This window comes from Microtus oregoni, unplaced genomic scaffold, assembly GCF_018167655.1.
Source record: "Microtus oregoni isolate MIOR12 unplaced genomic scaffold, Mior012 000005F_ref0000423, whole genome shotgun sequence".
NCBI lineage: Eukaryota > Metazoa > Chordata > Mammalia > Rodentia > Cricetidae > Microtus > Microtus oregoni.
Window position 1 is genome coordinate 8,455,790 of NW_024543064.1, and position 25,492 is coordinate 8,481,281.

Genomic DNA, 25,492 nt, shown 5'->3' on the forward strand with positions numbered 1-25,492 from the left:
ACTTTCCCCCCTCACTGTCTGGGGAACTGCTGACCAGAGACTGTCGATGACCGGCTCTAGGTCACACAGCAGGTCTGTGGCAGGCCGGTACCAATCCTGCTTCTGCGGGTGCCCATCACTGCTTCCTTCACCGCCCTGCCCCTGAGTAAGCTCCAGCAAGAGCTGCCTGGAACCAGGGAAGCAAGAGTGGTTTTACATATTTGCTAATCGGGTCTTAGAGAGAGAGAGAGGAGCCCTGAGCTCATCAGCCAGGAAGGAATCCAATTTGGCTTTTATAGCCCTGGTTATTCACCCTCCATTGTGGGCTCTTTCTCTTTTTTTATTAATGCAATCTTCTTGGGGCTGGGGCACTGCAGAGACTGCTGAGCCTCAGGGGTTCCGGTCTCCAGAGCCCCACATGGGCATTTCAGGCGGTGGCCAGGATGTGATGGGAAGGGGTGACAGGGTGGGTGGGCTTTCTGGAGCCTTCTGACCCTCCCACCAGGAATACCTGGGAGCATGTTCTAATTTCCACCTTCTGTCCGTGCTGCTGGGCACATTACGCTTTCATTGTCTTATTCTCTGTGACGCTGAGACTGCTTTAAAGGCTCCAGAGTCTGGGCTGATTGATGGGGCTGGGAAGAGGCTGGGAAGAGCTGCACAGGTAGGAGCGGAGAGGAGGAAAGGGGGAGAGGAGGAGCGACCAGTGTGTGCCGTCCCTGTCCCTTCGGCAGCCAAACAGGGTGGCTAAAAGGATGGCCTCTGCTCCAGCCTGCAGGAGCTCAATCCAGCCCCACCCCGCAGGCAGCCAGCTGCCTTGTGAGCTGAGGGCAGAGGAGAAATGGTATAGATGAGAGGAGAGGGCCGGTGAGACGGCTCAGCAACTGAAGGCGCTTGCCTCCAAGCCCGACGACCTGAGTTCAAACCCTAGGACTCACACGATGAAAAAGGCAATGACTCCAACGAGGTGTGCCCTGACCTCCTCGACACACCTATGTATGCACACACACAGTAAACAAATAAATGTAATATTTTAAAAGCACATAGTGTGTGCTGGCCACACAGTAAGGCCAGCTGATGGCAAGTCTCCCGCTATTTTTTTTTGAGGGAGAAACATTCCTGCTCCAAACACCCAGCTAGTGGCAGTGCCGGGATTTGAACCCAGGTCTACTAACTACACAGTCTGTGCTGCTCAGCTTATCTTTCGCTCCTGAAATCAAGCCATGGTTCTTTCGAGTCTCTGATAACCTCTTGTTGTCAGGGGACCAGTCCTGTCCCACTGAGCCCACCAGAGGGAATCCACAGAACGTCAGGAAGGAAGCAGCTTCCGGGCCATGATTGTGAGGTTTCTCTGGGGATTCTGGGACAGTGCCCTGGCTGATATACCGCCCAGGGCAAAGCTTGTTTGCTCAGTATATATTGAGCTGTTGCGTTTACGAGTCGGTGCCCCGTTTCGTCAGCAGCTGTCAGCCTGGGAGGACAGCCATCCTTCACCTACTCCATCTCAGCAGCCTGTCCTTCTCTGAGAAATGGGGGGCTCGGGCAGGCTTACCACAGCCCCACCCTCTTCCTCTTCCACCCCACCTAGACTTCTAATCAACAAGCCGAGGCCCCTCTGAGCCAGCAGGATGGAGCCTCCTGGGAGCACTTCTGATGGAGGAGGTCTAGGCATCTGCCTCAGCTGGGCACAGCCAGCCTGCCCCAGGGATGAGCAGAGGTCTGAGTGGGTCTTGTAGGAGGAAGAATGAAGGGCTCGAGGAAGTACCATCTGCCTTCGTCTAGAGGTCTGGGGGGCATTCCCCAGTGAGGGTCTGGAATTTCCTTTTCTCTGCTACTGGGGTTTGACCCAGGGCCTTACACTGGCTAGGCAAGCATTCTCTACTGGTCTATATCTCCAGACTAGGGCCTGGGTTTTTTGGGAGAAAATTCTGGAACTGCCCTAGTGCCTAGTTGCTACAGGAGGGTGTTCTGCGTCAATCCCACTTTCTCTCCGCTCCTTACTCCTTTGTATTAGAGTTCTCTAGTGAAACAGAGCCTCTGGATATGTATAGATATCAATGTTCTCTGTGAATTTTTTTCTTTCGTAAAATGGGGCTGTTCACATGCCTCTGTTGCAAGGTTGGTGCGAAACTGATAGAAGACGGATAGAAAATCCTGGTGGCCTGGTGGATGCAGAACTAATTAAGATGCTATAATTATCTTAACGAGTGTCGGAGATTCCAGCTAAGCTATCCGGGCTTTGGCTTCACCCCAGGCGTGTGGTTTTGCCCCTTTGAGCGTTTTAGCTGTCACCAGTCTCCTAGTTTGAAGCGGAGTGTTCAGGTCACCGGAAAGGGCTGGGGATGCTGGGCTACAGGCACATAGTGAGAGCATTGGGAAGACAGGACCAAGACTCAGGACAGCAATACAGAGGAGTGTCTGTGACCTCTTCCTTTCCTTTTGCATGAGCTGGGCTCGTGAGAGAGGCAGACCCACAAGTAGGAGAGACACACCGTGTCCTCTCCAACACAGCCCCAGAGTGGAACCACTTAACTCAAAATATCTCGGTTTGAACTTCTGCCCGAATCTCTCAACCCAAGAGTGAGGGATTCTAAGGGCTCTGAGCTGTTCGTGGACCAGCGCTGAACCAAGGAAGCAAAACACCGAGTCAGGGAGAAAAAAAAAAAGCTGATTAGCTCCTAATTGCCGTTAAATTATATATATACATATATGTGTTTTAAGTAGACTCTGCATGTCTAATGTGAGTTTTTGATTACATTTTAATAGTCTGGCTGGGATGAGGGAAAGAAGAAAGAAGGAGTCTGTCATCCCTGGCTAGAAAGAGGGAAGCTGTAAACAGAGAGCTTTGGCTTGGGCCTCCTGCCTGGGTGCTAAGTGGGGGCCCGGACCAGTGTCCACTCTGCCCCCCACCACAGGTCCGTTCCCTGTAGACTTTAAACAGCTTCTCTCTCTACTTTGAATATGTCTATCATCCCCACACCTGCCTGTCCCCTGGGGCTGATGAAAAATTACCCCAGAACCTAGTGGCAAAATAGAAACCTTCCACGCAAGAATCCTGGCCCCACTGCTGGCTGCTGGAATGACCTTGGGTGTCATGACCCTGCTCACTGGGTCTCGGTTTTCCCATGTGTACAATGGAAGTGCTGTATGTTATATGTTTATTGAGACCTGATTTTATACAGCCCAAGCTGGTCTCGAATTTGCAGTGAAGTTGAGGATAGCCTTTCAACTCCTGACACTCCAGCCCCCATCTCCTGAGTGCAGGGATTGGAGGTTATGTGCCGTGGTTATGGATGCTGGGGGTGGAAGCCAGGGATTCATGAGTGTGCAGCAAGCTCCCTACAACCAAGCCACATTCACAGTGCCTTTGCTAAGGTTTTATGTGCTGTGATTTACTTCCTTTTCCTTTCACGACTGCTCTCTCTGTCTCAAAGGACTGGGAGTGTCTACTCTCCTTTCCCTCCTAACCCAGTGATACACTTTCTTACTGCTGTGTCCTGTGTCCACTCTCTGTGGTTTGTTTCTTAGAGGCCAGCACTCTCCTCCCCCACCCTGTGTGAATTATCATGACTCTTTAAAGAGGTAAAGACAGCTGGGAAAATATGCACACGAGTACACACACACACACACACACACACACACACACAAGCTATTTTTAAATAACATTTATCTCTGATTCCAAAAGCAAGGCTTACCTGATCATTGCAGAAAATTTGGAAACAGACAAACATAAAAGAGAAAATAAAAATCATCCATAATCCTCCTGGGCAGTGATAATCATTCTCGTTGGGCTATATTTAAAGTACATACATATGAGATTCCTTCCCCACCGCGCCCTCTGGTTATAAAAGTGGGATTTTGCTTCAGATATGGCTTTGAGTCCCAGCAAGACTGGCCTTGAAACTGGTTGCATCAGCCAGGCAGGCATGGTAGTTCATGACTGGCACCCGAGCACTTTGGGGGTAGAAGCAAGAAGATCAAGAGTTCAAGGTCATCCTCAGCTACATAAAGAGTTTGAGGCTAGCTTAAGTTATATGAGACCCAGCATCAAAGGTCACAAGGACAGAGATAGAGAGATGGCTCAGTGGTTAAGAGCACTTACTGCTCTTGAGAAGACCTGGGTTCAGTTCCCAGCACCCACATCACTTGAGTTCCAGAGAACCCGATGCCATTTGACATCTGTGGGCACTTGTACACACATGATGCACGTAAACTCACACATGTTGACGTGAGCACACACAGGAAGTGTGTTGGTGAGATGGCTTAGGAAGGAAAGGCGAGCCTGCGAGCCGATTTCAGTCTCTGGAACACACATGATGACAGGGAGGGCTGTCCTCTGGATGCCATATGCACCCTGTGGATTAGTATATGCACACCTACACACAGTGGGGAAGGGGACAGAATAGACCTAATAAAAAGGCAGGAAGGGAGAGGGGGAAGCAGGGAGGAGGAGAACTGGGAACATCTTTTCTTTCTTTGCTCTCCACGAAGGGATCTTTCTCTTGATTTTTTCCTTCTTTTAAGTCTTGGACACGAAGGGTCCCTCAGTCATTTTCTCTTTCTTCTCTCCATTGCATCTGACTCTTCTCCCATTATTCCACCCCCCTACCTTGCTCTCTTCATGAGTCTATCCCTTACTCCTCCCTCCTCCCTCTCCCTTATGTCCTCTGGACTGACAGCACCCTCTTCCTCCCGGTTGACCAGCTAATTGAAGCTGAGCGCTCCAAGGAATGCCAGTGGGAAGAGCGGCGTCCTCAAGCCCACTGCCTGTGGTCTATCTGGATGAGGAGTCTCCCTCCATCGAGGTGGCAGGCCATCCCAGTGACACTGAAGGTGGCCTTTGGGCCACCTCGTGGGAGTCCTCACATCTCTCTGAGAGATGCCTAGCCCCTGCCTGCGCTCAGAGGGCTGCCGGTGGCCGGGGCTGCATATTAAGTGGTCTAAGCCTGACAAATGGTGGCTGCAGCAGCTGCTGCCGCGTGCAGGGATGGGGTGGGGATAGACGGAGGGCCCTGTGGCAGACACCTAGTCCTGGCACAGTCCCCTGGGCAATGGCTGAGGGCGTTATAGTCTCCAAATAGGAACAAAAGAACTATGATTGCCTGACAGACTGCAAAGTACTTCCACCTCTGACCCCGCACTCCTTTGAGACAGGAATGTTTATAGAGGGTAACTCTGAAATTCAGGGTGGCTGCAAGTCTTGCAGGACCCAAACCCGGACCTGTCTGACTCCAGAGATCATTTTCTCTCCCTCTACCCTGACAGACTCCTGAAGGTGCTTTACAGTTAGTTGCTCATTATACAGACACAGTTGCTATGGAACCACTTCTTACACTGGCCTTGAGTTCTGGAGTTGGACAGAGAACGCAGCAAAGATTGAAAAATCACATAATCACGTATAGCCAGAAGTCTTGGCTGGCTTTTACACACAAGAAGAATTTTTTTTCTGTTGCAATTGGCTTATGAGTCTCCTTTTCTTCTTTATTATTATGCATATGGCTATTTTGTCTGCATGTATGCGTGTGCACACATGTGTGCCTGGTGCCCCTTAGAGTCTGATCTGCTGCAACCGGAGGTACAGACCGTTGTGAGATGCCGTGTGTGTGTGTGTGTGTGTGTGTGTGTGTGTGTGTGATGTGAACTGAACCTGGGTCCTCTGCAAGAGCAGTCAGTGCTCTTAACCACTGAACCCTATCTCCAGCCCCAGCAACCCCCTCCCCGTCTTGAAATCCAAGACCAATTTGCCGGGGGGGGGGGGGGGGGGGCAGGGAGGGACGACGGGCCGTGTTTTTCCTGGTAGGTGCACATATGCTTGGGTTCCTTAGACTATAGTGAGCACGTGATTCGATCCCATGGCGGAACTGGTATCTGCTTGTGGTACTCAGGCTGGGCGAAGCCTCCCTTCTCAAGGCTGTTGACCCATCCTTTTCCCTTAGGCTATGGACTCGGAGGATGACCCCCTGCTGCAGGATGTGTGGCTAGACGAGGAACAGCAGGAGGAGGAGACCTCGGGTGAGGCCTATAGAGGTGTCTCTGGGGCACGGCTGCCCTCCGGAGCACAGGGCTGCTGGAGACGCTGGACGCTGCCTTCCAGGCCCCCAGCCTCAGGGTTCTGGAGCACCCTGGGCTGGGCCTTCACCAACCCATGCTGCGCAGGTCTGGTGCTGTTCCTCGGTTGCAGCATCCCCATGGTGCTGTCTGCCTTCATGTTTCTCTACTACCCGCCTTTGGACATCGACATCTCCTACAATGCCTTCGAAATCCGCAACCATGAGGCGTCGCAGCGCTTTGACGCTCTGGCCTTGGCCCTCAAATCCCAGTTTGGATCTTGGGGGCGCAACAGGCGGGACTTGGCGGACTTCACTTCCGAAACGCTGCAGCGCCTCATCACAGAGCAACTGCAGCAGCTGCACCTGGGGAATCATTCGCGACCTGCATCCCGGACCCCTCGCTCAGCTTCGAGGGTATCCCCTGCCACTCAGAGAGCAACAGCCAGTCCGAGTGAGCGACATCGACGCCAGGCTCCGCCCCAGGGGGACCAGGTAGCCAATCAGAGCCGATCCCGTCGGGGCACCTCGCGTTGGGATTACTCGCGCACCTATGTGAGCGCCAACACCCAGACCCACGCACACTGGCGCATCGAGCTCATCTTCCTGGCGCGGGGAGACGCGGAGCGCAACATTTTCACGAGCGAGCGCCTGGTCACGATCCACGAGATCGAACGAAAGATCATGGACCACCCAGGCTTCCGGGAGTTCTGCTGGAAGCCGCACGAGGTACTCAAGGACCTACCTCTCGGCTCCTATTCCTACTGCTCCCCGCCCAGCTCACTCATGACTTACTTCTTTCCCACCGAGAGGGGCGGCAAGATCTATTACGACGGCATGGGCCAGGACCTGGCGGATATCCGGGGTGAGCAGGTGCACTGATGGCAAAGGACTTCGCAGAGCTGGGGCGTGGCCAGGGGGCGTGACATCAGTGGGGTGTGCAGCTGGGATTGGACAGGAAGAGGGAGAGAAAGCAACAGAATAGGATGCCACTGGGACTATGGGACTTTGGGACTTTGGTTGAGTCCAGACAGAGAGAAAGCATGAAGAGACACTTGGGGGTGGGGTTGGTTAGAGAGGGCCTGGAAGGAAGTTAGGTTTCTATTGTTGTGATAAAAACACTGTAATTAAAAGTAATTTAGAGAGCAAAGAGTTTATTTCTTCTTGCACTTCGACATCATGATATATCATCGAAGGAAGGCAGGGCAGGAACTCAAGGCAGGAACCTAGAGGCCGGAACTGAAGCAGAGGTCGTGGAAGACCGCTGCTTACTGGCTTGCTTGCTCCGTTTTCTTTCTTAAACACCCTAGGACCACCTGCCCAAGAATAGTGCCCTCTTCTGTCAATTAACAATCAAGAAAATGTTCCCACAGACTTGCCTACAATCTGATGGACCAGTTTTCCAAGTTAAGGTTCTTCTTCCTAGCTTCCCAGATAACATTAGCTTGTGTCAAACCGCAAGACAAAACAAAACACTAGCCAGGACACAGAGAAATATGAGACATAAGGTTTAGAGTATCCTGGGGGTGGGGCTTTAGAGAGTAGGGTCTGGGATGGAGGGAGGGTACAGGCAGTATAGGGATTTAACAGGATTATAGACTGAGCTTTGGAATCAGGTGGGGTTCAAATTGGAATCAAAGCGTAATTTGCTTAGTGGGAACTGCCTGCTCAGGCAAAGGAGGCTCATCCTTAGGAAGCTGTAGATTCTGTGTCAGATGTTGTAGTGGAAGGAGGGCTGCTGGTGGGAGCTGTGCACTGAGCTCTTTGGATTTCCCTGTCCCCTGCAGGCTCCCTAGAGCTGGCCATGACTCACCCCGAGTTCTACTGGTACGTAGATGAAGGCCTCTCGGTGGATAATCTGAAGAGCTCCCTCCTGCGCAGCGAGATCCTGTTTGGAGCCCCGCTCCCCAACTACTACTCAGTAGATGATCGCTGGGAGGAACAGAGGGCCAAGTTTCAGAGTTTCGTGGTCACCTACGTGGCCATGCTAGCCAAGCAGTCTACGAGGTAGGAAGTCCGGTGACGCCTGTGTGTGGGTATCACCTACCTCTGCTGAAATGTTCGGCTGTTAAGTTCAAGGCCTTGCCCTGGCACTTCCTAGCAGGAAGTGAGAGCCAGGCCCTGAGGATTTAATTTTAATGCCTTCTTTCAGATTCACAGAATCTTTTTTCTTGTTGAATTATTGGTGACTTGGGAGGAAAACACACCTTGACTTAAGGCGTAGTTACACGAAGCATCGCTTTTCTGGCCTCGTTGGTAACACCAGCGACTGAGAACAGTGCGTGGCGTTTACTGTCTTCATCCTCCTGTGGTTTTGTTGTGCGCGTTTTAATTGTACATACACTTAAAGCCCCCCAGCCCATTCTGTCTTGCAGAACCGGCTCACTTCTGTTTATCTTCGTGTTTACCTTTCCTGTTGCTCCTCATTACTTTCTACGGTTTCATGCTTCCCTCTGGGACCACTTTCTCTGTGTCTGAAGAATTCTTTTTTACTATTCTCTGAGTGCAGATTTGCTGATGGTGACTTCTGTTTTGTTTGCCTGGAAAGCACTTTTATTTTACGTTCATTTCTCTAATCGACTTCACTTGTGCCATGTCCCAAATTGGCAGCTGTGTTTGTTCTCTGTTTTAAAGACGCCGCTCCATTGTCTCGCGGCTGCCGTCGTTTTCAGTAGAGAAGTCAGCCGCAACTCTTTCTTGTTGCTCCTGTAGTTTATTGAGAATTTTTATTAGGCTTGTTCATTATGTGTATGTGAACATGTGAGGGCACATGCATGCCCCTGTGTGCATGTGGAAGCCAGAAGACAGCTTGTAGGAATTTGTTCTCTCCTTCCACTTAGGTGGGTTCCAGAACCACCCACGGAGCTCCCTTACCCACCAAGCCATCTTGTCTGTCCATTGCTGCTTTCTTTTCTTTCTTTTTTTTGGATTTTCGAGACAGGGTTTCTCCATAGCTTTTAGTTCCTGTTCTGGAACTAGCTCTTCTACACCAGGCTGGCCTCAAACTCACAGAGATCCGCCTGCCTCTGCCTCCTGAGTGCTGGGATTAAAGGCGTGTGCCACCACTGCCCGGCATTGCTGCTTTCTTAAAATGACTGTTTTTCCTCTCCTTTTATTTTTTTAATTTATTTTTATTGAGCTCTACATTTTTCTCTGCTCCCCTCCCTGCCTCTTCCCTCCCCTCAACCCTCCCCCAAGGTCCCCATGCTCCCAATTTACTCAGGAGATCTTGTCTTTTTCTACTTCCCATGTAGATTAGATCTATGTATGTCTCTCTTAGTATCCTCATTGTTGTCTAGATTCTCTGGGATTGTAATTTGTAGACTGGTTTTTTTTTGCTTTATGTTTAAAAATCACTTATGAGTGAGTATATGTGATAATTGTCTTTCTGGGTCTGGGTTACCTCACTCAAAATGATGTTTTCTAGCTCCATCCATTTGCCAGGAAAATTCAAGATGTCATTATTTTTTTCTGCTGTGCAGTACTCCATTGTGTAAATGTACCACATTTTCCTTATCCATTCTTGGGTCGAAGGGCATTTAGGTTGATCTGTCTGTTTTTTAAATGTGTGTGTTTTCCCTGTGTGCATTCATGTGTATCATGTGTGTGTTGAGCCCCCATGTGAGTGCTAGAATCTGAACCCAGGTCCTCCGCAGGCGCTGCCAGTGCTCTTAACCACGGAGTCATCTCTCCGGCTCCCTTCCCCATAAGACACTCCGTAAAGGAAGTATAAATGTATGTATACACAGCAAATGATTCATTTAACTTTCAGCTTTTTTTACTCAAAGAAAAATGATCTATCTAATTCATCAAAGTAAGAAAGTCAGAGATATTTTCTTCTTGGCTATTATATATGAGGCTAAGGAAATAAAAAAAGATTGTTGAGTTATAATTGGTACGTGACCAACTGTATATACTTACATTTCAATCCTAATACATCCAGTGTCAAGATCGTGAATTTCCCAGCACATTTTCTTATGTCCACTGACAACTGTCTCATCCTCCACCCTGCTTCCAAGCTGCTTCCCAGCCCCAGCCCTAGCAATCAATTTCCATTTTTGTTTTGTTCAATTTTATGCGTTTGTCTGCATGTATTTAGATGCACCACATGCGTGCAATGCTCTAAGAGGCCAGAAGAGGGCATCTGTCTCCCTGGAACTGAAATTACAGACATGGGCCAGCTGTCAGGCAGGTACTGAGATTTGAACCCTGCCAGAGCAGACCGTGCTCTTAACTGCTGAGCCACATCTCCAGCCCACTCTTTCTGCTTTCTACCAGCATGCATAGACATCCCTTTTCTAGAATTTTGTATACATGGTATCTTATATTCTCTTTTGATGGAACGCATTCATTCCTTCTAGCCAGTTTGAATTGTGCCCATGTTTTTACCATATTTCAACAGTTTATTGTTGAACACGGAATGGTACTCCATTGTATGGAGGTCATATTTTGTTCATCTCTTCACACATTGGCGAGTGAGTGTTTGTGTTGCTTCCAGGTTGAACCGTTACAGATAAAGCTCCCATGAGTGTTGGTGTATACATTTTTGTAGGGACAAATACTTTTTGCCTTAGAGAAATGCCTCAGAGCAAAATGACCGAGCAATCATGGTGGGCCTATGTTTAACTTACGAGACTTCCGGAGTTCTCCAACATGGTTGCCCTGGGTTCAGTCCCAAGTACCAGGAGACAGAAAAGTCTGCTGGACTCTTGAATGTGATTGACACCTTAAAATACTGCATCTTTGGAACTATGAACATGGTACATCTAGTGTCATTTTTCATTTTATCTCTAAGAAGTTTCCATTTTCTTGCTCCTACAATAATATAATTTTAAAATTTACTCTCCAGCTGTTAATTTATAACTTAAATTTATAATGGCCTTTGTGTTCTACGACCTTGTCAAACTTAGGGTTTTCTGTTGTTGCTGCTTTGTTTTTTAGGTTCCGTTCCATTTTCCACACAGATAAGCATATATTATACTGATGAAGACAGATCTACATTTTCTTTTCCAGCACAGATACATTTCATTCCTCGTTTGCTTGCTGACACCGTCAGACCCTGGTGCTGAACAGATGGAATGAGGAATTCTTTTATTTCGTTAGGGTGAATTATTTCTTATGCTTTTATTTTAATCCTATTTTTTAGCCATAACTCTCAGTGGCTACTTTAGGATTTATAGGGTACCTCCTTAAGTATCACGGTGTATCTTTGAGATGGTAGCATAGCACACAGTTATAGCCTTCTGGGTTTCCTGTGGCCTCCACACTACTGTGGTCCACATTCTGTTTGTTAGGAACCCCACACAACCTTATTATTTTTAAGTGGCCAGTTGTCTTTTGTAGAGATAAGCGGAAACGTTGCATTTCTTGCTCGTGGCATTTTCATCTCTAGTGCATTTTATCCTTCCTGCAGATCCTCCTTCCTGCACGCTCTCATCTTCCTTCGGCCTGAGGGGCGCCCTCAGCATCTTCAGTATGTGAGCATACCAGAGGCAATTTCTGGCTTGTATGGTGGACAGAGTTTTGATTTTGCCTTTGCTTTTGAAATGTATTTTTGCTGGGTATAGAATTCTGGGTTGGGTTTCCCCTGAGTGTCTGGGGAGGCTGCCGTGTTCTGACTTTCATTTCTTACCAGACGTCTGCTGTCACTCTTCTCTTTGCTCTGCGGTATGCGACATCTCTTTTCCCTCTGTCATTTTTTCTCTCTTGTGAGAGTATCCGAGCAGCTCACAGGTGATGCACCCTATTGTCCATGTACTTGCTTGGTCTTTGGAGCTCATGGTTCAGCTTCTTGGATCGACAGGCTCACCGTTTTCATCAAGTTTAAGGAATTTGCCAGTGACTGGAGAATCTAGTAACTGATGCGCGAGGCTCTCCTGGGTACAGCAGCGCTGTCATGCACCTGCCCGGGATCCACAGCGCTGTCCAGGTTCCTGCCCAGGATCCACAGCCCTGTCCAGGCGCCTGCCCAGAATCCACAGCCCTGTCCAGGCGCCTGCCCCAGATCCACAGCGCTGTCTAGGCGCCTGCCTCAGATCCACAGCCCTGTCCAGGCGCCTGCCCCAGATCCACAGCCCTGTCCAGGCACCTGCCCGGGATCCACAGCCCTGTCCAGGCACCTGCCCGGGATCCACAGCCCTGTCCAGGCTCCTGCCCAGAATCCACAGCCCTGTCCAGGCGCCTGCCCGGGATCCACAGCCCTGTCCAGGCGCCTGCCCAGAATCCACAGCCCTGTCCAGGCACCTGCCCCAGATCCACAGCCCTGTCCAGGCGCCTACCCAGAATCCACAGCCCTGTCCAGGCGCCTGCCCCAGATCCACAGCCCTGTCCAGGCGCCTGCCCGGAATCCACAGCCCTGTCCAGGCGCCTGCCCGGGATCCACAGCCCTGTCAAGGCGCCTGCCCGGAATCCACAGCCCTGTCCAGGCACCTGCCCCAGATCCACAGCCCTGTCCAGGCGCCTGCCCGGAATCCACAGCCCTGTCCAGGCGCCTGCCCGGGATCCACAGCCCTGTCCAGGCGCCTGCCCAGAATCCACAGCCCTGTCCAGGCGCCTGCCCCGGAGCCATAGCACCTACTTTATCTCTTATCTCAGAGGATCACGGTCCTCTGTGGTCTGGTGTCCAGAGTCCGATTTCATGTTTTCTCATATTTTAAAAGTTTTTTAGATTGATTTATTTTTATTTTTTATGTATGTGAATGTTTTACCTCCGTGCATATAAGTGCACCACGTGAGTGCTTGTCGGACCCCCTGTAACTAGGTTATGGACGGTTGTGAGCCACCATATGGGTACCCGGGATCACACCCAGGTTCTCTGTAAGAACACACATGCTGTAACCACTCAGCCTCCTCTCCAGCCCTTTTCTTCATATGTCTGTGGTTGCGGTGGTAAGGCCGGTCCAGATGTCAAGCCGTCGCTCCAGCACTGCTGAAAGTGTCACTCTTGCTTGCCTCTTAAAGCAGCTTGGGTGCCGGAGAGGTTGCTCGGTGGCTGAGGGCATACAGTACTCTTCCAGAGGATCCGGGTTCAGGTCCCAGAACGCACACCAGGTGGCTCACAGCCACCTGTAATTCCATTTTCAGGGGATCTGAAGCCTTCCATGAGCCTCTGTGGGTACCCACACATCCATGGCACACACAAGGAAACACACACACAAATAAAATAAAAAAAATAAATCTTAAAAATACAGTTTGGAGAGGGCTGGGTATGGTGGTGTACCTTTAATGTCAGTATTCACGAGTCAGGGCCAGATAGACTACCGTAGTTCAAGTATAGCCTGGTATAATAGAACCTTCTAGCCAGCCAGGGATACATAGTGGGGCTCTGTCTGACGAAACTAAAAATAAATACAGTTTGTAGTTGGGGAGATTGCTCAGTGGCTAAGTGTTTGTTGCCTGACTGTGAGGACCAGGCACCTGCCCCAGATCCACAGGCTCTCTGGAAGCCACATAAACGCCAGGTGACTGTCGCAGTCCACCTGTAATTCTAAACCTTGTAAAGTGGAGATGGAGCCCCAGAGCGAGCTGGCTAGCCAGACTAGTAGTGCCAGAGGACTCTGGGTTCACTTGAAAATGAATATGGCAGAGAGAGCCATCAAGGAAGACTTTCTACATCAACGTTGGGCTTCCACACCCACACAGACACAAGTGCATGTGCACACATGTGCACTCACGCATATGAGCAGGCATGAACATACCACATCCACATTCACACGAGAGAAAGCAGCTTGATCATCCTGGTAGGCTCTCTTGCGGTAAGTAACTTGTAGTGTGCACACAATGAACAGCGGTGTAAAATGGGATTATCTGGAGCCGGTTTGATTGCCTTTAGATTCTGCTGTGAACCGTTGAGAACTGAAGGTGACATGGGGGTTGGTTGTCACTGATTATTATTGGTGTAGAATGGTGGCTCTCAACCTCGGCTGAGATTGATGCAATGTACGCATCACCTGGGAGATTTGGGGGAAGGGACAAACACTTGGTTCAGCTCCACCCAAGAAATTAAGATTTAATTTGCTTGGCATCAGGCCTAGATATTAAGACTTTTGGAAGCTCAAGTGATTTTAACGAGCAGTCAAGGTAAAGATCCACGGATGAAGGGCACAGCTCCGGCTCTCAAGTGTCCACAGTCATCTTCAGTCTCTCTCTTGTATTTCCTTTCTCCACGGCCTCCCTCCACCAGCAAAGTCCAGGTCCTCTATGGGGGCACAGACCTCTTTGACTACGAGGTGCGCAGGACCTTCAATAACGACATGCTCCTTGCCTTCATCAGCAGCAGCTGCATCGCAGCCCTGGTCTACATCCTCACCTCCTGCTCAGGTACGGCATCTCGGAAGGCTCATGTGAGCCAGCGTCTTCTCTCCCCGCAGCACGCGCCAGCCTGCTCAAGCGTTCCAGGATAGCCTCGAATCTGGCTTTGTCCGTGCTGGGCCGGATGACGCTCAGACATCACAACTTTGTGTAGGGGCATCTGGGATATTTTTAGACTGTTATGGATTACTCAAGAGCCTGCTCTATGTACCACATCAGCTTCCCTTTAGCCCGTAACCTTCCTCCCCACTGCTGCCACCTCCTCACCTGCACCAGCTGCCTCTAATAGCTGCTTGTATACAGTAGGTGTGTGCTCTTGCCCAAGTGAGCAGAGATAGAAAACTGGACAAGGGGGGGCTGGAGAGATGGCTCAGTGGTTAAGAGCATTGCCTGCTCTTCCAAAGGTCCTGAGTTCAATTCCCAGCAACCACATGGTGGCTCACAACCATCTGTAATGAGGTCTGGTGCCCTCTCTGGCCTGCACATATACACACAGACAGAATATTGTATACCTAATAAATAAATATAAAAAAAAAAAAAAGAAAACTGGACAAGGCACGCAATCATCCATGCAGCAAATATTAACTGAGCACTAGCTGTATGCCCGATGTTCTGACACCTCCAGATCCAGTGGTGAACCGGACATAGGTTTTATACTGTGTGTTCAGGTGACACACAGTATAAAACACTCACAATTCTCTCCTTGTCTGTGAGGTTGTCTATAAGAGGTCCCATCTGCCACACAGGCCTTCTGTAGAAATGAAGGGCTTCAAATTCTGCCAATTGTCCCTCCACCTGGCTGGGAACAGACAGAGTGGTGCAGGGGGGCCAAGATGAGGGGCTGAGGTCAGGGTTACTGAAGGGAGCCTGTGTTCTATGAGGGCCCTGCCATGGCCCTTCTGCTCCTCCACTGCCCAGTGTTCCTATCCTTCTTCGGGATTGCCAGCATCGGTCTCAGCTGCCTGGTGGCCCTCTTCCTCTACCACGTGGTCTTTGGCATCCAGTACCTTGGCATCCTCAATGGAGTGGCCGCCTTTGTGATCGTGGGCATTGGTGAGTTTTCCCCGCCGCGGCACAGGACTCCCGATTCCCCAAGAAGGTATCCTGGCTGGTGACGAAGGTGGTGGAAACCACAGCTCAACTTTGGAAGAGGGCTGGGTGGGGCCAAAAAGCATGATGGATGGGGCTTGAATTCAGTGAGTGTGGCCAAGGAGTCTGGCACAGGTGGTGCTTCAGACTTTGTGGGTAGATCTTGGAGACTTGAGTGGAGTCAAGGAGCATGGTAGGTGATGCTAGGCCACAGTGGGTGGATCTTAGAGACACTGGGTGAGGCCAATGAGTCTGGTGGGTGGGGCTTGGCCACAGTGGGTGGGGCTTGGAGACACTGGGTGAGGCCAAGGAGTCTGGTAGGTGGGGCTTGGCCATAGTGGGTGGGGCCAAGGAGACTGGCTGGTGGGGCTTGACTGTAGCCAGATAGCCCTCCTTAAGCCAGCGCTCTGCCAGACCGTCCCACACCTGGCCTCAGGGACACAGCAGTAGGGCCTGAGCTGAGCTGCCCTCCGGCCGGCCGGGCCTCCCTCCTACAGGTGTGGATGATGTTTTCGTGTTCATCAACACCTACCGCCAGGCCACCCACCTGGAGGACCCCCAGCTGAGGATGATCCACACCATCCAAACAGCAGGCAAGGCCACCTTCTTCACCTCGCTGACCACGGCCGCTGCCTACGCAGCCAACGTCTTCTCCCAGGTGGGAAGCCTGCTCCAAGGTCCCTGTCCTGGCTTCTCATCTGCCCACACATGGCTGGCTCCTGACCCCAGCACCTTCATCTCAGGACCCTTGCTGTGACCCCGAAGTCCATCTCTGTGATTAACCACCCATTCCAAAACCAACAAGTGGGGTGATTACAATCATACCGTTAGTTATTGGTGCTCGCAAATAGGTACCCCGCCGTGGCCCTGGGGAACCCGGCAGGTTCTGAAGCTCTTTTCATGTGATTTTTACAACCCAAGATAAAAGTATAGTCAATAAATAAATTAAAAAAAAGATGAAAAAGGGATTGCAATCAACCCCAGGGAAACTCTATTCCTTAGACACAGGTGTAACTGAGAACAATTTGGGTTTTTGGAGAGAAAAAAAAAGTATAGTCACCGTCTCTTTTCTTCCTAGCACAGAAACTTGGGGCTCAGAAAGGTAAAGTGACTCATGGTCACACAGCTGGTAAATGGCAACTCCTCTACAGTCTCCTCGCCCCTGGCCTGAGCTCTTTCCCTGGCACCTCATGCCCCATTTTCATCCCTCATACAGTTGGTCTGTCTGTCTGTCCCCCTCCCTCTCTCTCCTCCTCTCCCCCCTCTCCCGGCGCCGCTCCCACTTCCATATTCCTGAGTGGGTCTTGTGTACCTACGAACACATCTTGAGAGACTCTGTGACCTGACCCTGTAGCTCACATATACCTCTCCGGGCCTCAGTCCCTCAGTGGGTTATTCTGGAGCTGAGAAGAGCAGGTGGTAAGGTGGTTTTATAAACTTCAGGTCTACCTGCTCATTGGTGAGGGTTTCCTCCAATCGCCACGGCCCCAGGCAGGTTCCTGTCGGATTTCTGGGGATCCTGTATCCTGTTTTCATTGCTGGGTACCAAACTTCCCTTCCTTCTCAACAACTGGCAGCTTGGATTGGGGGCATGTGTCTTGACTTGGGTAATAGCGCTTCGGGATGTTTACTCTGGCGAGGTGCTGTTCCCAGCTGGCTACAGGTAGACCCGAGTCTCTGCCCTCGGGTGGAGCACGCTCTTCCTCTGAAGTGTCCAGCAGAGCCCCAGAATCTGGCATCCTCCAGGCCTGGCGCTATCATCCCGCAGCCAAACTGTTCCTACTTTATCCTGGAGAGAGCCAGCTTTGGGTTGTCTCCGGCTGTAGAGACAGCAAAGCCTAGCCATCATCCTGTCCTCGTGCCTCCTGGTTGCAGATTCCAGCTGTACATGACTTTGGCTTGTTCATGTCCCTCATTGTGACCTGCTGCTGGCTGGCTGTCCTGTTCACCATGCCTGCGGCCCTGGGCCTCTGGAGCCTCTACATGGCACCCCTGGAGAGCTCGTGCCAGAGCAGGTGAGTGGCCTGCACCCTTCACACCCTGAGTAGCCACAGCACCCAGCCCTCTCTTTCCAAACCCTCTGGGCTTCTGTGTGCTCAGCCCTGGGCTAGGTAGGGACAGGGAGGGAACAACTGTTGCCTAGCATCTGTTTGTGGTCACATGTGGACAGGAGGTGGGCATCCTTATGGACTGACCATCTTTAGCCACCATTCCCCTCAAGGGCCCAAGGACCTGTGTCCTCTTACTCTGCCTCTTATGGAAATGTGGAATCTGACCTAGGCATAGGGTATCATAGAACAGCTCTTTCACCTGCCGTGACCCTTTGTGTCCCCAAGGAAGAGCGACAGCTGAGGGTCGATGGCCCCAGAAGAACTCAGCGCTGGCTCTTGTGGTCGGGGCTGCCTTTTCCTGAGAGGCAGGAGCAGCCATGTGCTGTCTGGGCTCATGCAGTTTCCTGGCCTTGCCCCATCCTCTCTGGGTGCTGTGACTCCTAGCCTCATGCCTGTCCACTGCCCTCCATAGCTGCCACCAGAAGTGCGGCCGCAAGAGCTCCTTGCATTTCCCTGGGGACCTGTTTGCAGCTCCAGAGCGGGCTGGGGGTGGCCCTGCCCAGGGCCCGTTACCCTACCTGGATGATGACATCCCCTTGCTGAATGTGGAGGATGAGCCAGGTGAGAGCTGGCCAGCCTGGCCAGGGACGTGCAAAGATAGGCGGGTCCCAAGGGGGCCAGGCCAGATGGCCTGTGGGGACCTTACCTGGTGTGTGGCCTTCCCCAGGCAGGTGTGGGCCAGAGCAGGTTGAGGCCCAGACTTTGACTGGCTACCACTCTGCCTGGCAGTGTCTCTAGAGCTGGGTGACGTGTCGCTGGTATCTGTGCCCCGTGAGGGTCTGCAACCCACCCCCGATGGGAGCAGCAGGGGCCAGCTCCTGGCCCAGCTGCAAGAGCTGTTGCACCACTGGGTCTTATGGGCAGCTGTCAAGAGCCGCTGGGTGATTGTAGGTAAGTGTGAACACTCCCTTCCGCCTTCTGGCTCCACCGCTACAGTGGCCTGAGGGTAGACGCACCCCCACCAAAACCAGCCAAACAACAACAACAAAACAAGTAACAAACACTGGGTATGGAGTAGCACCTAGAGACCTGGGTGGGACCTCTTCTCTGCCTTCTCCTCCTCTTCCTGCATAGGCTGCCCCTGGGCCTCCTCCACCACAGCTCACAGGCTGCCCTGTGCCAGGCAAGAGAGCAAAGTCCTCATGCTTGGCCCTGGAATAGACTAGCCTGGCTGCTGAGTTTGAACCCCGGTTCTGCCCACCGTGACCTTGGCTGTGCCAGGCAGTCTCACTTGAGTTCTTGTCCTGAAAATGCAGGTGGTAATGGTGCCCAGGGTGTAGGGCATAACTCGGTGGTAGAAGCCTGTTCCGGGCCTGGGTTCTGTCTCAAGGGTCTAGGAAGACAGCTCTCAGGAGCGTGATGTGTTTATAAAGGTCTCAGCTTGGCACAGGTGGGGCATGCCAGGTGCTCAGTATGCATGAGGAGCCTTCGCCTTCTTCAGTGGCTCATCAGAGCTGCTGCAGTCAAGGGGAAGTACCAGGTCCGCGGGGACTGTCAGATGCTCTGAGACACTAGCTGGCTGTCTTCGCTAGGGTTTCTGTTGCTGTGAAGAGACACCATGGCTGGAGCAACTCTTATAAAGGAAAGCATTTCATTGGGGTGGCTTACAGTTTCAGAGGTTCAGTCCATTATTGTCCTGGCAGGACATGGCGGCGTGCAGGCAGACATGTTGCTGGAGAAGGAGCTGAGTGTTCTACATCTTGATCTGTAGGCAACAGGAAGTGGTCTGAGACACTGGGTAGTATCTTGAGTGTATATGACCTCAAAGCCTGCCTCCACAGTGACACACTTCCTCCAACAAGGCCATGCTCACTCCAACAACACCACACCTCCTAATCATGCCACTCCCTATGAGATTATGGGGGGGTCAATTACATTCAAAGTGCCACACTGGCCCTGTGGATGAGTGTCAATTTGTACCTTACAGCCTGGCCCAGCAACTCCACAAACACCATAGCTGTCTCTGCCTCTGGTGGGACTACTCCCCCCTGCCCATTCTCCACACTGACAGTGGTTCCGCCAGGGTGGAGTGCAAGCCTCATCCACCTTCCACGGCGTCTTCCTCACAGGACTCTTCGCCTCCATCCTCATCCTGTCCTTGGTCTTTGCCAGTCGGCTCCGCCCTGCCAGCCGGGCCCCATTGCTCTTCCGGCCTGACACCAACATCCAGGTGCTGCTGGACCTCAAGTACAACCTGAGTGCCGAGGGCATCTCCTGCATCACCTGCTCAGGTGAGGATCCCCACCGGCTGAGCCCACATCCTGTGGTGTCTGAGCCCACTGTTGGCCTGAGAGATGAACTATTGCAGAGATGCAGTAAGCAGGAAGGACAGACATCCTAGGCTCGGGGGTCCACACTGCTGAGTCAGGGACAAACTGTCCCAATAGCAGAGAGGAGCCTTTGTGGAGGGAGGAGAGAGTGCTCTGTGGGCATGGATATCTTGGAGGGCTGCCCGAAGGTGGTGTCTAAACAGAGACTTAAAGAATGAGAGTCAACCAAGCTAATAGAGCTGTGGAGGGAAGGCGTGGGTTAGCCCGAAGGAGAGGAAGGAGCTCAGTGAGGCCAGGTGGGCAGGGGCAAGGAAAGAGGGCTCTAGGCTGCGGGCAGTGGCGGTGATGGGAGAAGAACAGAGCCAAGCCCGAGAGGAGTGGCTGCAGGAGCCAATACTGGCCCGTGTGTTGATGGGAGGAGCAGAGTCCTGGGGGGAGCTGGGTAAGTGGACCAGCTGGAGGTGGGCAGGAGGCTGGCACCATCTCTGGAGGAACCATGGAGGGGCTCAAGAGTCACTGTCTTAGGAGAGATTTGGTACCTCTAGGAGGACGACACAGTAGGTGTTGATGAGCAAGAGGGGGAAGAGTGGCTTCCAAGGTCAAGGCCCTTGCTTGGGACAGGGAGACGGAGGGGGGGGGGGTGCGGCAAAGGTGAGCAAGTGAAACCACTCTGCCCTGCTAGGCAGAACCAGAATGGGAGAATGCTTTACTGAGCTAAGTGGCTGCAGCTCAGGAGAGGAGCCCGGCTGCTAGTGCTGTAATTGCCTTCACTTAGTTAGGGCGTTGTTCCCATTAACCCAGACTTCCCCCTTGGTCATGGCATGAGCCGAATGCATGATAGCAGACTGGAGCAGACAGGTACCCAGAGCCTTGCATCCATAGTCAGCCCCAGCTCAGCCCCTGGGTCTCAGAGCCGCTCTCTATGTTCACAACACACACTCCCAGGGACCCCCCCGCCTGACCCCTGCTACTTCCCAGCTGGACAGATGCCAGAGCAGCCATCTGAAGGAGAACCACCTCACCCCCTTCTTTGTGTGGCAGCAAAGAGGGCTATGGATCTACAAAGGACGACCTCTCCCAAACTCCCCTCATTTCCTATGCTGTCCCTGGTCCCCAAAACTACGACTTTCTCCTCTGCCGATGCGATTAATAACCCTGACCTTGGGTGGTTATGAGGGCTGATATTTTAATGTGTGAAATTTCTCTCAGTTTAAACCAACATTTTGTCTGTTGTGCTACAACAAGGCAGGCCATTGCCCAGCCTTACCCTCCCCTGATAATTGGGAAAGTGAGGCGCAGAGTGGGCATGTGGGGACATCGCCAGATGGGGACAAAATAAACATTTGATGTTTTCCTCGATTCTGTTGACTCTCCCTCAAACCACTGATAGCCACTCCTCCCAGCCTCTGGGCCCTTCACAGATCCTAGCCTGTCCTCCTAGACCACCAGGCGTGGCCAGAGGGACCCCCATGTCCCTGACTCAGTGTGTGGGGGCAGGTCTGTTCCAGGAGAAGCCCCACAGCCTGCAGAACAATGTCAGGACATCCCTGGAGAAGAAGAAGCGAGGTTCTGGGGCTTCCTGGGCCAGCCGGCCTGAGGCCACTGCGCAGGGTGAGTGGAGTGGGTGGGTAGATGCACCCTGGTTCTCCCGTGTCTGACTCCACCTGGAGAACAGATCACACCTAGAGCTGACCCCCCCTCCATGGGAGCAAGAACCTGTGTCCTTGGGTCATTTAAGGGACAACATATGAAAAATCAGAGTCCTCATCCGCCATCTCAACAGCCCCCAGAACTCAAGGAGAGCTCAAGGCCTCTTCTGCCAACTGCAGCCTCCATGAGCCTGCCCTGGTCACCAAGGCCATTCTGAAAGTCAGTATAAGGGTGTCCAGAGCTTTGATTCATTTCTTAGGGGTCTCCTGAAGAAGTGCTGGGACAAGGGGAAGTGACCCTAGTGGACGGTTATCTTTATCCTTTCCCTGTCACCCACTTTTATTGTCACCGGTGGTTCCCACCATTGCCATTACAGACCTAGCCCCATCTTTGACACTGTATCCCATGGATGGCAACACCAGCCTACTTCACTGCTGGTGTCTCCAACATCATTTGTGTGACTCTCTGACTGTTACCACCTTCCACCATCACTGTCACCTGCCCGATGACCGTCACCACCACGATCTCATTCCATTACCTTCACCTCCCACTATCATTCCCACAAACCCTTTCTGGTAGAAGGGCCAGTGTCAATCCTTGAGGAGGAGCCCAAGCTCAGTGCTCAGCTCCTCGACCAACAGGGCTAAGGTGGACTTCTGTCCCATCCCGAAGCTGTTAAGGTCACTGCCCACTCCTCTTCCATCCCTTGCTTCTTCTCAGAGTCCATGAGCACTGTGTACATCTCCAAAGTGAAGAGCAAAGGACGTCCGGCTGTCTACAGGCTGTCCCTCAATGCCAGCCTACCAGCCCCCTGGCAAGCTGTATCCCCTGGAGATGGAGAGGTGCCATCCTTCCAGGTGAGCCTCGGCTGTCAGGGAGTTAGGCACTGAGGAGGGGCCATTGGTGCCATGCTGGTGGATACTGGCCATGTAGGCAGGTAGCAGGGCCCTTGAGGGTTGAGCTGCTCCAGGCACATGAGGTCCAGTCCATAGCAGACAGATGTGTTATGGGGCCTACGTCCAGGCAGACCTTGGTTTGAGTCCTAGCTCTGGCATGTGCAACTTGCATGTTGTTGAGCAGGTGATTCCGTTTCTCTGAGCCTCTGTCTCCTCATCTATGAAACGGGGTTTAATGGACAGGGAACAAGAGTTGTGTGCCACCAGACAGATGGAACTCAGTGTCCCCACTGGCAGCCCATAATTTATCCTATAACCAAGAGGTTGCCCAGAAGACAGCCTTCCAGGATAAGCCCACAGTCAGTGTTCCCTCAACAGGAGTACCATCCTTGTTCCTTTACCCTTTCCCACCGTCCAGATGTCTGGCACAGAGGAACCTACTTGGTCAGATTTGTCCACCACAAATGCCCTCCCTCCCTCCACGGCCCTGCCTGACCTCCCTTCTCGGAATGCCCTTCTCCCCTGCCCCTTCTCTCACCTGATGGTCCTGTCTGACTGACTCTGGCCCATCTGGAATCTGACAGCATCCCCACTGCCATGTCCATGAGGGCAGGGCCTTGCCCATCCTGCCCAGGCTTAGTCCTTAGATCCAGGCACAGAACCTGTCCCAGGGAGACACCTAGTTTCCTAGTTTCTCTTGCTGTGATAAGATGCCTTGATGCAAAGCAGCTTAGGGGAGGAATGGTGGGGTCTATTTCAGTCGACAATTCTAGGCTACAGTCTATCATTGTGGGGAAATCAAGACAAGAACTTCAGCTAGTCACATCAAATCTCCAGTCAAGAACAGCGGGCAATAAATGCATGCATGCTCACTTGCTTGTACTCAGCTCCGCTTCTCCATTCATATGCAGTTCAGGACCCCCTTTCTAGGGAATGGTGCTGCCCGCAGCGAGCTGGCTCTTCCCGCACCAGTTAACTTAATTGAGACATCCCCCACAGACCAACCCAGTGCAGAGGGTCCTTCATTTAGACTCTCCTCCCAAATGACTTTTGGTTGTGTCAAGTCGACAATTAGGCCTAGCCCAGTGAGTTCTTGGTGGAAAGAAGTGACGTTCAGAGAGAAAGGGAGCAAAGGGAGAGAGGAAGGGTTGCCCAGCTTTCAAGTTCAAGCCTAGGCCTCTGAGCTCTGGGAAGCAGGACAGGGTGGGAGATAGGCCAAGGAGGGAGGGGACAGACCTTGAGGCCGGGCAGGCCCAGGCAGCCTCCCCGAGTCACGTGTCTTGTCTCTGTCAACCCATTGCTTAGGTGTATAGAGCGCCTTTTGGTGACTTCACCAAGAAGCTGACCGCTTGTATGTCTACAGTAGGGCTGCTCCAGGCGGCGAGCCCCTCCCGCAAGTGGATGGTGACGGCCTTGGCCTGCGACGCCAAGCGGGGCTGGAAGTTTGACTTCAGCTTTTACGTGGCCACCAAGGAGCAACAGCATACCCGGTAAGAGCCAGGCAGATAGACCTGTGTGCACCACCCAGACCATTGCTTCTCTTCGCTTCTCTCAGTCTAGGCAAGGAGATATTAGCAAAGATTATGGGCCCACGATTCCCCAAGCCCAGTCTGCCACTGTTCCTGTCAGCTCTGCTTTTCCTGTCACCATGGCCATCTCTTGGATCCACCTCAGGGCATTGGCGGTCACCGTCTCCTGTACTTGGAACATTCTGCTCAAGTCCTTCTGAGCTTCACTTCTCCAGATCCAAGTTTCTAGCCTGATGTCACCCCCTGGGGGAGGCTGTCCCTGAGCAGAGCCCCTGCCCCATCCCACATCACCCCAAACTCTCCATGCAGGCATGTTCTTCTGGCAGGTGACCTGTCCCACCCCAGGAAAGGTGCCCTTCGGACGCTCTGAGAGGTTGTTCTGGTGCATCCCACACTTGGTGTGGTGTCTGGCACTCAGTAGGTCTCCGCTGGCCAGATGAGTGTGTGACACACTTCCTGTCCGAGGTTCTCACTCACTTGTAATAAGCAAGCAGCTGGTTTCCTGCACCCTCTCCTACACTGCTGGGGAATGGCGCAGACTGTATCTGGTGCAGTTTCTGCTTTACACTCAGTCTCCCCACCCCCCGGCATGCAGCAGGCACCTAATTCTTGCTGAATGAGAGCTACATTCTGCACCACATGGAGTCTCAAGCCCCCAAGGCAGTCATGTCCCCAGCTTTATACCCTTGTGTTCTGAACACAGCCTTATTTATCAGGTAAGGCTGTCTTGACATAAGTATTCAGGCATTCATTTCACTAACACCAAATGTGAGCTGTGTGTCTGCATGCTGGAGACAGGATGGGGTAGCGAGCACCTCTCTGGGAGACAGGAGACTACCAAGTGGCAGCTGCATGCTGGCAGACTAGGATTCATACTCGGGAACAGCCCAGCCCCATTCCAGGAGGGTATCTCAGTGCCAGGCCTATAGTAAGTGTGCTTCCTGGGCACTGTGGTCTGACTGGGAACTGGCATCAGGCATTCAGCTCCCCCATCACCACAGGTTGACTTCATTTGGAGCAGAGAGGTGAAATCAGGAGGCAGCGGGTGTTGAGGTGGCTCTAGCGGGGTCCTTTCCAGCCAAACATCCTTGTCTCAGGGTGGACTGACTGCTGCTGAGCCCAGAACTGGGCTTGTTCTGTATGCACAGATGTGGCCTGGAGCCTAGCAGCTCCCTGGATGAGCATTCTAGAAGAAACTAGAAGCCAGCGGCAAACTCAAGGCTCCTTGACTCCTCGGGTTTCAATGGGTCTATAGGCTGCTGAGGTGGGACACTAAAGCCGGCCCTAGGTCCTTCCTGAACTCTGGAGGGGGCTATTCCAAAGCTGGACATTTGTGCCTCCCCAACCCGTGCCAGTGTGGGAGACTGAGAGCCAGGCTAGTCTTGGCAAAGGCAGGGATAAAGCAAGCCATGAGATTCCCAGTCCTTGGGCACCCTCTGCTCCTGTGCCAGGGGAAACACAGCTTGGTTCCCACCCTCTGTGACCCCTGAAATGGTCTCCTTGCCTCGTCTTCCCCGACCTTTCCTGGACTTCCTAGGCCAGCCAGGCCTCCTCACCTCACATCCTTTGAGTTTTCTTGGCCTTCCCGACTCAGCCTGGCCTCCCTGCCTC

The 25,492-nt window shown here is 52.3% G+C and overlaps 1 protein-coding gene across 2 annotated transcripts in view; it reads left to right on the plus strand.

Annotated features, from left to right (window-relative positions):
• Positions 1–25,492, plus strand: part of LOC121448407 (protein dispatched homolog 3) — a 46,476-nt gene that overhangs the window by 11,286 nt on the left and 9,698 nt on the right. Inside the window, exons 2-13 of one of the 2 annotated variants that reach the window (XM_041652412.1) lie at positions 5,916–6,891; positions 7,814–8,033; positions 14,302–14,345; positions 15,255–15,389; positions 15,923–16,083; positions 17,301–17,440; positions 17,949–18,097; positions 18,266–18,427; positions 19,606–19,767; positions 21,304–21,417; positions 22,177–22,313; positions 23,658–23,842. In XM_041652412.1, coding sequence (XP_041508346.1) covers positions 5,919–6,891; positions 7,814–8,033; positions 14,302–14,345; positions 15,255–15,389; positions 15,923–16,083; positions 17,301–17,440; positions 17,949–18,097; positions 18,266–18,427; positions 19,606–19,767; positions 21,304–21,417; positions 22,177–22,313; positions 23,658–23,842 — 2,582 coding nt within the window. In that variant the 5' untranslated portion in view covers positions 5,916–5,918. Of the gene's footprint in view, positions 1–5,915; positions 6,892–7,813; positions 8,034–14,208; positions 14,346–15,254; positions 15,390–15,922; positions 16,084–17,300; positions 17,441–17,948; positions 18,098–18,265; positions 18,428–19,605; positions 19,768–21,303; positions 21,418–22,176; positions 22,314–23,657; positions 23,843–25,492 lie in introns of both variants that reach the window. The other variant, XM_041652410.1, reaches the window with a different exon arrangement.